This window comes from Bos indicus x Bos taurus, chromosome 16 (genome assembly GCF_003369695.1).
Source record: "Bos indicus x Bos taurus breed Angus x Brahman F1 hybrid chromosome 16, Bos_hybrid_MaternalHap_v2.0, whole genome shotgun sequence".
In the NCBI taxonomy this organism is placed as follows: domain Eukaryota; kingdom Metazoa; phylum Chordata; class Mammalia; order Artiodactyla; family Bovidae; genus Bos; species Bos indicus x Bos taurus.
The window spans coordinates 54,432,154-54,449,577 of NC_040091.1; the positions used below are offsets into that span (position 1 = coordinate 54,432,154).

At 38.3% G+C, this 17,424-nt stretch overlaps 1 protein-coding gene across 6 annotated transcripts in view; it reads left to right on the forward strand.

The window, feature by feature from the left end:
• Positions 1–11,713, forward strand: part of KLHL20 (kelch like family member 20) — a 71,032-nt gene extending 59,319 nt beyond the window's left edge. For all 6 annotated transcript variants that reach the window (XM_027565355.1, XM_027565356.1, XM_027565353.1 and 3 more), the window contains 4 exons: positions 3,411–3,544; positions 4,158–4,366; positions 7,911–8,017; positions 10,166–11,713. In XM_027565355.1, the coding sequence (XP_027421156.1) occupies positions 3,411–3,544; positions 4,158–4,366; positions 7,911–8,017; positions 10,166–10,250 (535 nt within the window). In that variant the 3' untranslated portion in view covers positions 10,251–11,713. The remainder of the gene's footprint in view (positions 1–3,410; positions 3,545–4,157; positions 4,367–7,910; positions 8,018–10,165) is intronic.
• The last annotated feature ends 5,711 nt before the right edge of the window (positions 11,714–17,424 follow it).

Below are 17,424 nucleotides of genomic sequence, written 5' to 3' on the forward strand. Positions count from 1 at the left end.
TTGGAGGCTAATTACTTTACAATATTGTAGTGGTTTTTGCCATACATTGACATGAATCTGCCATGGGTGTACATGTGTTCCCCATCCTGAACCCCCTCTCCCACCTCCCTCCCCATCCCATCCGTCAGGGTCATCCCAGTGCACCAGCCCTGAGCACCCTGTCTCGTGCATAGAACCTGGACTGGCAATCTATTTCACATAAGATAATATACATGTTTCAATGCTATTCTCTCAAATCACCCCACCCTCGCCTTGTCCCAGAGTCCAAAAGTCTGTTCTTTACATCTGTGTCTCTTTTGCTGTCTTGCAAATAGGGTCATCGTTACCAACTTTCTAAATTCCATATATATGCGTTAGTATACTGTATTGGTGTTTTTCTTTCTGGCTTACTTCACTCTGTATAATAGGCTCCAGTTTCTCCCACCTCATTAGAACTGATTCAAATGTATTCTTTTTAATGGCTGAGTAATATTCCATCATGTATATGTACCACAGCTTTCTTATCCATTCGTCTGCTGATGGACATCTGGGTTGCTTCCATGTCCTGGCTATTATAAACAGTGCTGCGATGAACATTGGGGTACACGTGTCTCTTTCAGTTGTGATTTCCTCGGTGTGTATGCCCAGCAGTGGGATTGCTGGGTCGTATGGCAGTTCTATTTCCAGTTTTTTAAGGAATCTCCACACTGTTCTCCATAGTGGCTGTACTGGTTTGCATTCCCACCAACAGTGTAAGAGGGTTCCCTTTTCTCCACACCCTCTCCAGCACTTATTGTTTGTAGATTTTTGGATAGCAGCCATTCTGACCGGTGTTAGATTTCATCCTCTCTTCTTAAAAAGAAATGTTTTGAAATAGCATTTACTAATAGTGTTATCATAATTAAGTAGACGAGTTTAACTCTGTCTTAAAGTTAGAGGTAACTCTTGAAAGCAATGCCAGTTCCCGTTTATGTTTGTCAGGACACTTATTTCTCCACTTTGAAAACTCTATGCAAGGGGATTCTGGGAAGATAGTTGATTTATAATGTGTTGGTTCAAGTGTACAGCAAAGTGAACCTGTTATACATATACATATATCCACTCTTTTTTAGATTCTTTTTCCATATAGGGCATTACAGAGTATTGAGTAGAGTTCCCTGTGCTATACAATAGGTCCTTATTAATTATCTATTTTATATAGAATAGTCTGTATATGTCAGTCCAATCTTCCAGTTTATCCCTCCCCTGCCCTTACCCCCTGGTTATCATAAGTTCATTTTCTATATCTGTAACTGTTTATGTTTTGTAGATAAGTTCATTTGTAGCCCTTTTTTTAGATTCCACATATAGACAATATCATATGAAGTTTGTCTGTTTCTGACTTCTCTCAGTGAGGTCCATCCATGTTGCTGCAAATGGCATTATTCATTCTTTTTTATGTCTGAGTAATATTCCTTTGTTGGAGAAGGCAATGGCACCCCACTCCAGTACTCTTGCCTGGAAAATCCCATGGATTGAGGAGCCTGGAAGGCTGCAGTCCATGGGGTCACTGAGGGTCAGACATGACTGAGCGACTTCATTTTCACTTTTCACTTTTATGCATTGGAGAAGGAAATGGCAACCCACTCCAGTGTTCTTGCCTGGAGAATCTCAGGGACAGGGGAGCCTGGTGGGCTGCCGTCTATGGGGTCACACAGAGTCGGACACGACTGAAGTGACTTAGCAAGCAAGCAAGCAATATTCCTTTGTATATGTGTACCACATCTTCTTTATCCATTCCTACTGATGGACATTTAGGTTGCTTCCTTGCCCTGGCTATTGTAAAGTAATGCTGCAGTGAACACTGGGGTGAATGTAAGTTTTTGAATTATGATTTTCTCTGGAGATATTCCCAGGAGGGGGATTGCTGGATCATAAGGAAGCTCTATTTTTAGTTATCTGAGGAACCTCCATGTTATTCTCCATAGTGGCCATGTTTACATTCCAACCAACAGTATTGGAGGGTTCCCTTTCCTCCACATCCTCTCCAGCATTTATTGTTTGTAGATTTTTTGGTCATGTCCACTCTGACTGGTGTGAGGTGGTACTTCATGGTACTTTTGATTTGCACTTCTCTAATAATTACAGATATTATCATGTGCTTTTCAACCATCTGTATGTCTTCTTTGGAGCAATGTCTGTTTAGATCTTCTGCCCATTTTTTGATTGGGTTGTTTTTTTTTTTTTTTTTAATTGAGCTGCAGGGAGCTGTTTGTATATTTTGGAGATTAATCCCTTGTCAGTTGCTTCATTTTCAAGTATTTTCCCCCATTCTGAGGGTTGTCTTTTCATTTTGTTTATGGTTTCCTTTGCTTTTGAGTTTGTTTAGGTCTCATTTGTTGATTTTTGTTTATATTTTCATTACTCTAGGAGGTGGATCAAAAAAGATCTTACTGCAATTTATATCAGTGTGTTCTGCCTGTATGTTTTCCTACAAGAATTTTATAGTATCTGGTTTTACATTTAGGTCTTTAATCCATTTTATTTTGGGGTATAGTGTTAGGTTGTGTTCAAATTTCCGTCTTTTACATGTAGGTGTTCAAGTTTTCTCAGTACCACTTATTGAAGAGACTTCCTTGTGAAGCCCTTCCTAAATTCCTGATTCATGGAAACATATGGTTAGTGTGGAAAGTCACTGAGTTTGGGGTGGTTTGTTACACAGTGGTAGATAACTGGAGTACTGGTACTGTTATCTCAGGAACTCTGGAACTGCTTCTCAGAGCTGTGACTAAAACTTCCAACAAGGCTTAGCTTTGGAAGTGCCAGAAAAAGCTGCTGCTGCTGCTGCTGTCGCTTCAGTCGTATCCGACTGTGCAACCCCACAGACGGCAGCCCACCAGGTTCCCCCGTCCCTGGGATTCTCCAGGCAAGAACACTGGAGTGGGTTGCCATTTCCTTCTCCAGTGCATGAAAATGAAAAGTGAAAGTGAAATAGCTCAGTCGTGTCCGACTCTGTGCGACCCCATGAACTGTAGCCCACCAGGCTTCTCCATCCATGGGATTTTCCAGGCAAGAGTACTAAAGTGGGGTGCCATTGCCTTCTCCGAGAAAAAGTCTAGAAGCTGAAATTAACTGTGACAGCCAGAGTGAAGGGCCATTGCTGAGACAATATCTACAGGGTTGGCAAACAAACAGAAAGTGTCTAGTCTTTCCTTTTGGCAAAATCTAGTAGAGAGCCACCTTAGCAAAGGAGAAATGTAGTTTTCAGATTTCTAGCCACAGCATCATAAGTCAGAATACTAATAACAATGGAAAATATGTTAGATAATCACTGTACACTGGACCATAGCAAATCTATATATCTAACATATCTTTAGCATGATTTCATACCTTATGGAAACAGCTTCACTTAACAAAAACATGCGTGCAGTCTTTGGTTTCTCTTACTGCAGGTATGATCCAAAGGAGAACAAGTGGACTCGGGTGGCTTCTATGAGTACCAGAAGACTAGGTGTAGCTGTGGCTGTGTTAGGAGGGTTCTTATATGCTGTAGGTGGCTCTGATGGGACATCTCCACTCAACACAGGTTAGTCCCTTCCAAAGTCAGTCTGGTTCCCCCAAATCAACACATTTTTCTTAGGAGAGTCCCCTCACAAAAAGTATAAGATGTCCATGTTATCCTATAATTTATTAAGAAAATTATTTTTCCACTAGGAGAGTGCAACTCATAGCTGTTCATCAGGTCTTCTGCAGCCATAGTCTACTGGTGTATTTCTAAAGTATTTCTTTCTCCCTTAATTTCACAAGTTACTGGGAATTTATAGCATTTATATAATGCTATATAAACTAACATTATATAAATGCTAGAGAGAGAAACTTATTACTATAAACCATTTTATAGCTATCCTCTCATTTAAACATACAAAGAGATGCCACAAGTCACCTAGCTTAGAACTAGGTACTTTGACTCCAACACATGTCCTTTCCACCAACCATACCTAAAAGAAATCAGTCCCTGATGAGAGTATAGTGGTATTGTCCAAAGGTAGATGAGTCTTTCTCAAAAGCAAAAATCAGACTGCTTATTGGAAAAAAAAAAAAAAAAAACATGTTATCAAAAAGCAGAGTAGCTATGAAGAAAACTAGAGGTGGGAGGAAATGATTGAACAGTCACTTACTGGCTTTTCTTTTCCCTGCAGTGGAGCGTTATAATCCTCAGGAAAACAGATGGCACACCATAGCCCCTATGGGGACCCGGAGGAAACACCTAGGCTGTGCAGTGTATCAGGATATGATCTATGCCGTAGGAGGCAGAGATGACACTACAGAGCTTAGCAGTGCTGAGAGATACAACCCCAGAACTAACCAGTGGTCTCCGGTGGTGGCTATGACATCCCGCCGTAGTGGAGTAAGTGCCTGGCTACTGGAAACTGAAAAGCAAGCACCAAAAGAGGGAGGGCTGTGCAGAAGAAGTCTGATCTGTAAAATATAATACAAGGGGCACAGAGGGGATGCACTCTGGATGCAGAACAACCCCTATTACTTTTGTACTGGAAAAAAAATGTTAATTTCTTTTGATTACTGTTATCCCAAGAAGATACGTAACATATCCAATCATATCTTTACTTAGAGAATTCCTTTTTATGATTTATTTTTATTGAAATATAGTTGATTTACATTGTTTATTTCTGCTGTATAGCAAAGTGTATAGTTATATTCTTAATACTCTTTTCCATTATGGTTTATCCCAGACTACTGAATATAGTTCCCTGTGCTATACAGTAGGACCTTGTGGTTTATCCATTCTATATGTAACAATTTGCATCTTATGTTTTATCTTATAATCAGTTGCTTCTTTGAAAGCCATCTCCCTGTCTATCTACTACGTTTCCTAATTTTACTCATGTTCATTGATATCTATCAGATATATGGGTTCATCTATACCCAATGAAGGTAAATATTCCTACCTAGTGTTTCTAGGTGATATTCTAAGTAGTTGACATACCAATTGAATGTTTAGGCAGAAACACATCTGGCCCCACCACCAGTCTACACAGACTGGTTTGAGTCCATCCCATCTATAGTATAGATGACCTGTGTCGTGGTCTAGACCATGAACAATGACCTGTAACTACAAGAAACTTCCAGAGTGAAGTGTAGAAGTTATCCATTCTAGGAGATTTAACCAATAAACCATTGATCCCAACAGGAGCTCATCAATGCAGGATAACAGGTGGGATAACCCAGCTTTAGCTAACAATTTCATAATCTGATAAAAGGGAGTGAATTCTGGTTTGCAGAGATCCAAGACCACCACCAGTGGGCATCAGCTCGTCAAAGCATTCACATGCCTGTGGCTCTTTATTAGTGTCAACAGCAGCTTCTTTGTCATGTTCCTATTGTTTTCACTGCTACATTGTGTTGATTATATATCCACTCATTTAGCCAATACTTATCAAGTACTTCCCTGGTGCCTCAGACGGTAAAGCGTCTGCCTACAATGCGGGAGGCCGGGGTTCTAATCCCTGGGTTGGGAAGATCTCCTGGAGAAGGAAATGGCAACCCACTCCAGTATTCTTGCGTCGAAAATCCCATGGACAGAGGAGCCTGGTAGACTACAGTCCATGCAGTCACAAAGAGTTGAACATGACTGAGCGACTTCACTTTTCTTTATCAGGTGCTTACTATGTGCTGGAAAAGGTCAATTTTCATTCCATCCCAAAGAAAGGCAGTGCCAAAGAATGTTCAAACTACTGCACAATTAATTGCACTCATCTCACACACTAGTAAAGTAATGCTCAGAATTCTCCAAGCTAGGTTTCAACAGTACATGAACCGTGAACTTCCAGAAGTTCAAGCTGGATTTAGAAAAAGCAGAGGAACCAGAGATCAAATAGCAAGGATCTGTTGGATCATAGAAAGAGCAAGAGAATTCCAGAAAAACATCTACTTCTGCTTCATTGACTGTGTGATCACAACAAACTGTGGAAAATTCTTCAAGAGATGAGAGTACCAGACCACTTTATCTGCCTCCTGTGAAACATGTATGCAGGTCAAGAAGCAATAGTTAGAACCGGACATGGAACAGACTGGTTCAAACTTGGGAAAGGAGTACGTCAAGGCTGTGTGTTGTCACCCTACTTATTTAACTTACATGCAGAGTACATCATGCAAAATGCTGGGCTGGATGATGTACAAGCTGGAATCAAGATTTCCAGGAGAAATATCAATAACCTGAATTATGCAGATGACATCACCCTTATGGCAGAAAGCAAAGAGGAACTTAAGAGCTTCTTGAAGAAGGTGAAAGAGGAGAGTGAAAAAGCTGGCTTAAAACTCAACATTCAAAAAACGAAGATCATGGCATCCAGTCTCATCACTTCATGGCGGATAGATTGGGAAACAATGGAAACAGTGACAGACTTTATCTTCTTGGGCTCCAGATGGTGACTGCAGCCATGAAATTAAAAGTTGCTTGCTCCTTGGAAGAAAAGCTATGACCAACCTAGACAGCATATTAAAAAGCAGAGACATTACTTTGCCGACAAAGGTCCATCTAGTCAAAGCTATGGTTTTTTCAGTAGTCATGTATGGATGTGAGAGTTAGACCATAAAGAAAGCTGAGCACTGGAAAATTGATCCTTTTGAACTGTGGCATTGGAGAAGACTCTTGAGAATCCCTTGGACTGCAAGGAGATCAAACCAGTTAATCCTAAAGGAAATCAATCTAAATATTCATTGGAAGGACTGATGCTGAAACTGAAGCTCCAATACTTTGGGTACCTGATGTGAAGAGCTGACCCTGATGCTGGGAAAGATTGAAGGCTGGAGGAGAAGGGGACAACAGAGGATGAGATGGTTGGATGGCATCACTGACTCGATGGACGTGAGTTTGAGCAAGCTCTAGGAGTTGGTGATGGACAGGGAAGCCTGGCATACTGCAGTCCATGGGGTCACAAAGAGTCCAACACAGTTCAGTGACTGAACTTTTGTTCAGTATAACTTGATTCCTATCCTCAAAGAGTTCCCAATTTAGTAAAGGAAATTAAAGTGTTTACAGCTAACTAAGGTTTCCCTGGTGGCTCAGTGGTAAAGAATCTCTCTGCAACGCAGGAGACATAGGTTTGATCCCTGGGTTCAGAAGATACCCTGAGTAAAGAAATGGCAACCCACTCCAGTATTCATGGCTGGGAAATCCAAAGGAGAGAAGAGCCTGGAGGGCCACAGTCCATAAGGTCACAAAAGAGTCAGACACAACTTACTGACTAAATAACACAGAAGACAAATCCTCTACTAGCGGCATGTGCGTTATAGGAGAACGTGGGAGAGTATGCTTAACACTTTGGAACAGGGAAGAGACTTACCAGAGTAAGTTACACGTAAAGTACCTTGAAAGAAGAGTAAGACTTTATAGAAGAGGGACAGAAAATATCAGGGAACAACACATGCAAAAGTATGGAGGCATTTAAAAAGTATGTTATTTTCTGGGACTAGCAACTACTCTGATATTAATGCAACATAGATTACATTAGAAAGTGAGGTTAAAAGGAAGGAAAGTATCGATTTCTGAAGGTCCTGACATAATAAGGACTTTAAATTTATCTTTCAAAAGAGAATTTTATTGACAACTTAGGTAGTGGATCAGAACAGGCAAATACTAAAAGAACTGAGAGCAGTTTGGAGGTTCTTGCTCACTCCCAGTGAATGTTTTACCTAACATTCAAGAAATAAATGTTTTCAACTCTGTGTAAATATTCTAGTTGGGTATATAATTTTATAGTTCTCATAATTAAATAACTTTTGTGATTAATTTTTTCTTTCTGTGTTCAAGTAAACCAGAATGTAAGGGCATAAAGACTTATCTTTTATTAAAGAGATTTATCTAGAAACCAGTCTAAATTTCATAGTGATTCTCTAGCTTCTGCAGCAGCCACCATGTTTTGGTCCCGTAGGTTGGCCTGGCAGTAGTGAATGGACAGCTTATGGCTGTAGGAGGCTTTGATGGCACAACGTACTTGAAGACAATTGAAGTTTTTGATCCTGATGCCAATACATGGAGGTAACTTTTAAGCTATGTTCAAATCACCTCACTGCTGACCTGAAATTCATGGGCTTGAGATAATAGTCTATGACCATCAAATTCAGGATGGTCAGTACATTGAATTACCTCTGGCAATATGTTGAAAAGGACTCAAAGTTACCCACATCCGATGGCTTATTTTGACCTCATTGCTCTAAAGGGGCTGATATCATACAAAATCCCTCTCTTTGGTAACTGTTCAGTTTTAAAATTAGAGATAGCAAAGACAGAAAAAAACAATCTCCTTGCTAGCCACACCAGCTTCCAGCTGAAGCTCAGGAAACTAAGGCACTGAGAAATAAAATGAGCTGCCTAAGCAAGTTAGTGAACGTTAGAATTAGAACCTGGACCTTTGTCTCCCAATCTGTCATTGCAGTTTTTATGCCCAGAAAAACAAACTGCAGTTACTGTTTAAAAAATATTTCATTTTAAAACTGATATTTTTCCTTGAGTTTTAAAAATACTTAAATATGTTATTATTCTATTTTAAAGTCTGGCAAATTTTAACAGTCACTTTTAGAGAAGAGGCTACATCTTAGGAGAGTTTAACTAAGCTAAACTGTATTTATAGGTCTGACTTGACTTTGCTTTTAAATCGTCAGTTGTCTTAACAAATCCTTCCCAACTACTTAAGTAGTTCTTACAAATTCACATCATCAGGTAACTCTTGAATTTATTTTAAATATTCAAAAATGTATACAAATTTAGCAAAATTCTCTTAAACCTTTCAACTTAAAATCTGAAGTCTAAATCTTTGTTCAGTCATGCAGTTTTTCTTCATTCACAAAACTAATCTGATAGATGCTTTAATATTCCAAAATCTCTTAAAACACTACAAGATCTTAAAAGGTCTAATATATAGTTAATTCTCAAATTTAATATAAAACATTAGGAGTATGGGTTTGAGGTACTTTATACTAATATCTATTCTACATACTAGCTTTTCTAAGAAAATAGTTTTACCTCTGAAGCATTTGCAGGTTTCTTTCTCAGTAAGTTGGACTTACTTGCCTAAACAAGTCTGTGTAACCATCTCAGCAGTTGAGGTTGCACATTAACCACAGATAACAGTCTGGACATGAGATCTGAGGCAGCTCTCAAAGACTTTTTCATGACCATGCAAAATAAGCTGACGTCTTCTATAGTCACTATTCCAGAAGGGAACAGTCTTGGAAGTCCATTCCGGCTGCATTCTAAGTATTTCTAATTGAGAACCGGTAACTACCCACCCAGGTTTTTGCCATTAGTTTATAAGATTTAACTCATAGGTTTACTGGGTTCTTTCATCCCTGGGAAAACCACTTTGACAGATACCTGAATGACATTCTTTGGATTCTGCATCTCTCTCATGCTCTGCAGGGCTCAGTGGTCACAATACTAAAGTCAGACTTTTAACATTGTCACACTCTTTGCTTCTACCTCTCATTTTCACAACCTCCTTCATGAAGTAAAGGTTTACTGAATGTTCTAGACCCTAGGGATACAAAGGTGAACAAAACAGTAAGCATAATTTGGGAAGACAGCCAAATTTATTTCTCATTTTCTGACCATGATCCTACGTAAGGACTTGTTTCTCAGCAACTATTACTAATATATGTTTGTAGTATTTGACCAAGTGATATTCATGAAATTCTTAAGGACCAATTGTTGAGGGATTATAAAGTTTTCTTTATAATCATATCCAGTTTTGTTCCATAAAGCTTTGAGAAGACTTCTAAGAGTCCATACAGAACAAAAGAATAAAAATAACTAACCAAAGGTTAGGCAAAAGGAAAATGTAGGTGGGGAAATATTATAGCCAGGGTCAAAATTAGCCACAAAAATGTAGAATATGTGATACTGCATAATTGTTATTCAGTCTAGATGTAGAGTAATAAAGTTATAAGGCAAAAAGTGTATATGGCACTTCTCTTAAAATAGTATTCTGTAAGTCAGAGAATTTAGTCAGTGTCTGAAATAATTCTGCTGCTTTCCAGTGCTCAGTTCCAGCTCCTAATCTTTGGAAGAGATGTACAAAGCTAAAAATATTAGTTGTGATAGACAAAGAAATGTTTTATTAACATTTATGTTATGGAAGAAACAATGCTTTTTTCAATTGGAAATCTGATTGTGTTTCTTTCTTTGCAGATTGTACGGTGGGATGAATTACCGTCGGCTTGGGGGTGGTGTAGGAGTTATAAAAATGACACATTGTGAATCCCATATATGGTGAACACACAGAAGACGGTCATGTATATCTTCCTCTGTATTCTGGAGCGCTTTGACTTTGGAGCTTTGTACAGCTCTAGAAAACACTAAACAAATCTTATTCTTTGCCGGTGCCTCAACATGTGGAAATACAAATACAGTGAAAGTACTTCACCTGCAAGATGCCACCTTTGCACAATAATTTTTGGTTCTGTGCACAAAAATATTTATTTTCGGTTTTAATTTATCATGGGACTTTTGTTGTTGGGGGGTGGTTTTTTGTTTCTGTTTTTGGATTTAGCCTTCCTCCCATCAAAAGAAAAAAAAGACAAAAAAAAAGATTTCAAGCAGTAAAACCTTATTTTTAAGATATTAAGTTTGAAACCACCAATAAGGGAAGAGGGCTATATGTGATCTAGTTGTCAGTTCTAAGCACTCCATCCACAAGACTCCACTACTTACAGAGACATACCAATGACAAAGATAGGAATACAAAGTGTATTAGTTAGCCATCATTCTTGCACTAAGCACCAGAAGACTTGAAAAATCTAAAAAACAAAAAAAAAATCTCATTTAACTAGGATAATTCAAAAGGAATATTAAATCGATAAAACCAGGACTCACATGCCAAAGTTCTCATCAGTGGAAGCTCACATCTTGTTTCCTTCCATATAAAACTTGTTTGCCGCTATATTTAAAGTCTTTTTTTCAAATATTTTCATTGAGTTTCTGCTAGATCTAGAGCTCTGCTCAGTGCCTCTACAAAACAGTGTACAATTCTTATACTGTCTTGAGAATCCCCCCGGAAGAATCATGTGCAACTCTGCAAGAGTTTTTGCTCAAAAACATTACTGACTGAAGCAACTTTCCTTTCTATTTCTTATTGCTACTAAGGACCAGCAGGGAGAAATGTCCTCTCCCCAGCAGTGAATACTGTTATGCAATTTACACTTGATGCTCAGGCCTGCTGAAGCTGAGGCTTACCTGTAATCATAGCCTTCCAGGGGATGAATTCTTCAGTTCGTCTAATAGTACGCTAACGAGTGTAAAGTCACTTGAGGCATTTTATTAACAAAATCTTGGTTCTTTTATAAAAACTATATATCATTATCCTCATACTATAAAGCCACTGTTACTACTACTCTCAAATTGCACTTTCTGGTAAAAAGCTAACATTTTTAAGGAAAAAAAGATACATATTACAGTGGTTTAAGTTTTTTTGTTATTGTGTTCATAGATCAGTTTTTTTCAATGTATTTTACAGGAAAATCTTTGAATAAGACTTTAACCACGACCAAAAGGAATAATCTTTTCTCCCTCCCCTCACTACAGAAATGTTTGGCAACATTTGTGTTTACATTTAAAGATCATTTGCACCTTTACAAGGAAAAATATAAGTATTTGGTAAATAATTGTTTACATGTATCATTTATGCTTTTTTCTAGCATGTATAACTTTTTAAAATAAAGGTAGTACTTACCATAAAAATTTCTGGTTAGTGCTTTTTTAATGCCTGTATCTTTACTAGTTAATTTAGGTTTTTCTGTTTCTATATCATTTATATTTTCTATATGTAAAGTTATAAGTACTTTCAACGTGAAGGAATAAAGGGATTGATGGCCAGAATTATTAATTTTTATTGTATATTTTATCAATAACCTCACATATGCAGATGACACGACCCTTATGGCAGAAAGTGAAGAGGAACTAAAAAGCCTCTTGATGAAAGTGAAAGACGAGAGTGAAAAAGTTGGCTTAAAGCTCAACATTCAGAAAACTAAGATCATGGCATCTGGTCCCATCACTTCATGGCAAATAGATGGGGAAACAGTGGAAACAGTGTCAGACTTTATTTTGGGGGGCTCCAAAATCACTGCCGATGGTGATTGCAGCCATGAAATTAAAAGATGCTTACTCCTTGGAAGGAAAGTTATGACCAACCTAGATACCATATTAAAAAGCAGAGACATTACTTTGCCAACAAAGGTTCGTCTAGTCAAGGCTATGGTTTTTCCAGTGGTCATGTATGGATGTGAGAGTTGGACTGTGAAGAAAGCTGAGTGCCAAAGAATTGATGCTTTTGAACTGTGGTGTTGGAGAAGACTCTTGAGAGTCCCTTGGACTGCAAGGAGATCCAACCAGTCCATTCTAAAGGAGACCAGTCCTGGGTGTTCATTGAAAGGACTGATGCTGAGGCTGAAACTCCAATACTTTGGCCACCTCATGCAAAGAGTTGACTCACTGGAAAAGACCCTGATGCTGGAAGGGGTTGGGGGCAGAAGGGGACGACAGAGGATGAGATGGCTGGATGGCATCACCAACTCAATGGACATGAGTTTGGGTGAATTCTGGGAGTTGGTGATGGACAGGGAGGTCTGGTGTGCTGCGATTCATGGGGTCACAGAGTCAGACATGACTGAGCAACTGAACTGAACTGAACTGATTATCTATTTTATATAATAGCTATGTATTACCCAACCTCTAAACTCATTCTCTGGTGTGGAACTCAAAAATCGTTCAATTTTGAGCTACACATTCTTTTGATAATCATCTGGTCCAAACCAATTTATTTCTTTGCTTTAAGACTGAAAACCAAGGAAATCCTGCCTACAAGTAAATAGTCAATGATAGACCAACATTTGAAATCAGTTCCCCAAACTCCTACTCCATGTCTCCTTCTGTGCCACACAGCCACTGCTGGACCTGAAACATGGTCTGGAATTAAATATAATAATAGACCTAAAATTAATTCTAGTATGCAACATTGAAAAAGTATAAAAACTTTTATGAGATCCTTATGGTACTGCATCATTAATAGTCAGTCTTCAAGACAAAAATCACATTTCCTAAGACTCTGTTTCATATATTTGAAGGAAAGAAGAGGAATGATAACAGGAACAAAATTCTAAGAATTAGACTGTCCATAAGCAGGGAAGTCCCCAGTAAGAGCAATTCACATGGCAGTGATTCATGAGTAGAGACCCATGAATGAACACCCAGAGTGTTTGTTGGAGCCTAAAGGGTTTTTTCTTCCTTCCTGAAGGTGCTACAGTTTTAAGTGAAATGTATTTATTTTACAGAAGACATTGGTATAAAATAGAATATTTGCATAGTGATTTCTATCACTTCATGGCAAATAGATGGGGAAACAGTGGCTGACTTTATTTTGGGGGGCTCCAAAATCACTGCAGATGGTGATTGCAGCAATGAAATTAAAAGACACTCCTTGGAAGGAAAGTCATGACCAACCTAGACAGCGTATTAAAAAGCAGAGATGTTACTTTGTCAACAAAGGTCCGTCTAGTCAAGGCTATGGTTTTTCCAGTAGTCATGTATGGATGTGAGAGTTGGACTATAAAGAAAGCTGAGCGCCAAAGAATTGATGCTTTTGAACTGTGGTGTTGAACTTGAGAGTCCCTTGGACTGCAAGGAGATCCAACCAGTCCATCCTAAAGGAGATCAGTTCTGGGTTTTCACTGGATGGACTGATGTTGAAGCTGAAACTCCAATATTTTGGCCACCTGATGCAAAGAGCTGACTCATTTGAAAAGACCCTGATGATGGGAAAGATTGAGGGGAGGAAAAGGGGATGACAGAGGATGAGATGGTTGGGTAGCATCACCGACTCAACGGACATGGGTTTGGGTAGACTCCGGCAGCTGGTGGTAGACAGGGAGGCCTGGCATACTGCGGTTCATGGGGTCACAGAGTCGGACAAGACTGAGCAACTGAACTGAACTGAACTTCACAACTCTATACCGTAAACTTGGAATTGAGTTGGGTTGGTGGTTAACTTCCTAAGTAAAATGACATGGTAGAAGCTGAACCTCAAATGCACATTTCCTGATTCCAAATACATTCTTCTTTATTCTATGCTCCACATTTCCCATATCTGATGTCACTGTTCCCGTTTTGTTCTCCAATATCTTACCTGCAAATATCTACACTGCAGAGACTAGTTCTTAACTGTGAAGTAGAAAAGGTCCTTCCTGAACAATATTTGAGTGAAAGTAAGGAAAAAGCATTTTAAATTTTATATTAATTTAGGAAACAGATGGAGGGTATGGGATAAGGAAAGAAATACAGGAGAGAAGAGAGGATGGAAGAAGCAAAAATAGCCTGCTGCTGCTAAGTCACTTCAGTAGTGTCCGACTCTGTGCGACCCCATAGACGGTAGCCCACCAGGCTCCTCTGTCCCTGGGATTCTCCAGGCAAGAACACTGGAGTGGGTTGCCATTTTAGTAAGCCCAAATATCACTGGCTGGTTGTCTTAAGTAGTTTATGACATTGGCTCTGTATATTGCTCTGAAGTCTCTGTACTGGGACTGATTCATAAGAAATGACAAAACTTCAACTTTAGTTGTCTCAAGGGTCCTTAACAATAGTAATCTTTAGGTTATTTAGTCATTTTAGGTTAGGAACTTACATTCTTATAAATGTAGAAGATGGATGGTATTAAAAAAAATGAAACTGTCAGTCACTCAGTCATGTCCGACTCTTGGAAACCCCATGGACTGCAGCCCACCAGACTCCTCTCTGTCCATGGGATTCTCAGGGCAATAATACTGGAGAGGGTGGCCTTTTCCTTCTCCAAGGGATCATCCTGACCCAGGGATCGAACCTGGGTCTCCTGCATTTTAGGTGGATTCTTTACCATTTGAGTATTATAACAACATCAAATATTCAGTGTACCAATAACTGTCAGTAACCTATTTATATCCTAGAAAGTTAGAATATTTACTAAAGGTACTCCAAACTCCTAGGAAAAGAGGACAGATATCTCTGGTGTGAATTTAGATCAACGTACATTTGGACTCCTACTAAAGAGGTACAGTCCTTGCCTTCAAAAAGCTTAGCTTCACACTTTTGAGTTTCATTAGTGGTTCTCAAAGTGAACCCTGAAGTCCTCAGGATTCTTTCAGAATATCCATAGGTCAAAGCTTTTTCTTTAGTAATTCTAGGAAGTTTACTTTTTTTTTTTTTTTTACTGTGATGACATTTGCACTGTCACAAAAACAATGGTAGATAAAACTGCTGAGGTATCAGCATAATTCAAAGGCTACTACTAATTATTCACCACCATCCACTTAGAGTTCAAAAGACAGAAAGTCAATTGCATCTAAGAAATTTCAACCTTTGGATATATGAAATGTTTCTGCTAATACCAAAACACAGTGATTGTCAAAAGAAAAATCTTGTGCAATTGTCTTGAGTTACAAGCTTAACAAGCCACTTCTTTTTGAAAGGATGACAAGGTTATTCAGATGTGTTGGTAGACATTTCCTGGAAAATGAACAAAGTGAGGCTGTTACTTCAAGGAAAACAACTGACAGCATTTATCATCAATAATAAAATTCAAGTTTTCAAGAGAAATTTGGGGGACAGTTATATGGACCCACTGTGGTGGTTAATTTTGTGTCAAATTTGACTTGGATAAGGGATGCCCAGATAGCTGGTAAAACATTTTTTCTTGTTGTCCGTGAAGATGTTTCTAGATTAGCATTTGATTCAGTAGACTGAGTAGACTTCCACACGCACCAAGGTGGGTGGGAATCATGAAATCCATTTCAGGCCATACTGAACAAAAAAGCAAAAGAGGGCAGAATTCTCTCTCGCTTGAGCTGGGATGTCGATCTTTTCCTGCCCTTGAACATCAGAGCTACTAGGTCTCAGGCCCTTAGACTTGGACTCCTTATACTGCTGGCTTTTTCTTGGTTCTTCAGCTTGCACAGGCAGACTGTGGGACTGCTTAGCCTCTAGGACTGCATGCACCAATGCCCATAATAAATCGATAGATAGAGACAGATGACAGATAGAGACAGAGATATCAATCCTGTTGATCCTATTTCTCTGGAGAACCCTGAATGATACAATTACTATAAGCTTGGATTCAACCAAACTCAACAGTATAATGCTGTAGTCTTTACTATCGAAAAAAATCTACATATAAGTGAAAGTGTGAAAGTGTTAAGTCACTCAGTTGTGTCCAACTCAGGTTCAACAAATCCATGAATATCCATGTACCCACCATTCAGTTTCAAAAATTAATACTTTGCTGATCTTGTTTTACCTATTCCCTCCCACTCTCACTTCTCCCACCACCACTGGAGAATTTTAAAGCAAATTCCAGGCATCATATTATTTCACTCATACTTGAATATTTAGCAGGTAAGGTCTACTTACAATAATACTATCACATCTGATAAAATTAACAATTCCTTAACATCCCTAATAACCAGTCCATATTAAAATTTCCCTAATTACCATTTTATTTATCTCTACAATTATACCTTGGAGTTCTCTTTTTTCCTGTCCTTCCATTTACTCATCTGGTTAAATTGCTCTTTTGTTTCTTTGCTCAGTCATTTTTTGAAATTCTTCTTTAGTCTCTGTAGTCTCTATTCTATGTATATGTGTGTATCCCCCATTGTAAAAGTAGTCAAACCTCTATTTCTCTATAAAAATATCTAAATATTTGTAAATACTTCATAAGCATTCTATTGCATCAATCAGGACATACGTAAGATCTAAACAGCCCACTATGTCCCTTGTAACATTACTGTCACCCACTTATATATAGACCTCCATAAATAAATGTTTATATGTATATATACATATATATACATTTATAGCATTTATATTACATATATTATAGACACATAATCAAATATATTGTTGCATTATTGTTTTGAACACACTGTCATATCAATTCAGAAATAAGAAAAATAAACTATTTTGCCTTCACTTATTCCTTCTTTGATGCTCTTACTTTACACAGATCCAAGTTTTTATCTATATTATTTTCTTTATCTCTGAAGAACTTCTTTTAACATTTCTTGCAAGAAAGGTCTACTGATGACAAATTTCAACTTTTATTTGTCCAGAAAAATATTTGCATCTCCTTCACTTTTGAAGATAATTTCACAGAATTCTAGGTTGGTGGTTTTTTTCTTTAAACACTCCACAGTCTTGTTTGCATGGTTTCTGAGAAGTCAGATGTAATTCTTATCTTTGTTCCTCTATAGGAAAGGTGTTTTCTTCCCTTTAGCTTCTTCCAGGATTTTATCTTTGATTTTTCTGTAGTTTGAATACTATATGCCTCAATACAGTTGTGCTGTTTTTTGTTTGTTTTTCAATTCTGTTTGGTGTCCTCTGGGCTTCCTCTATCTGTGGTTTGGTGTCTGGCATTAATTTGAGGA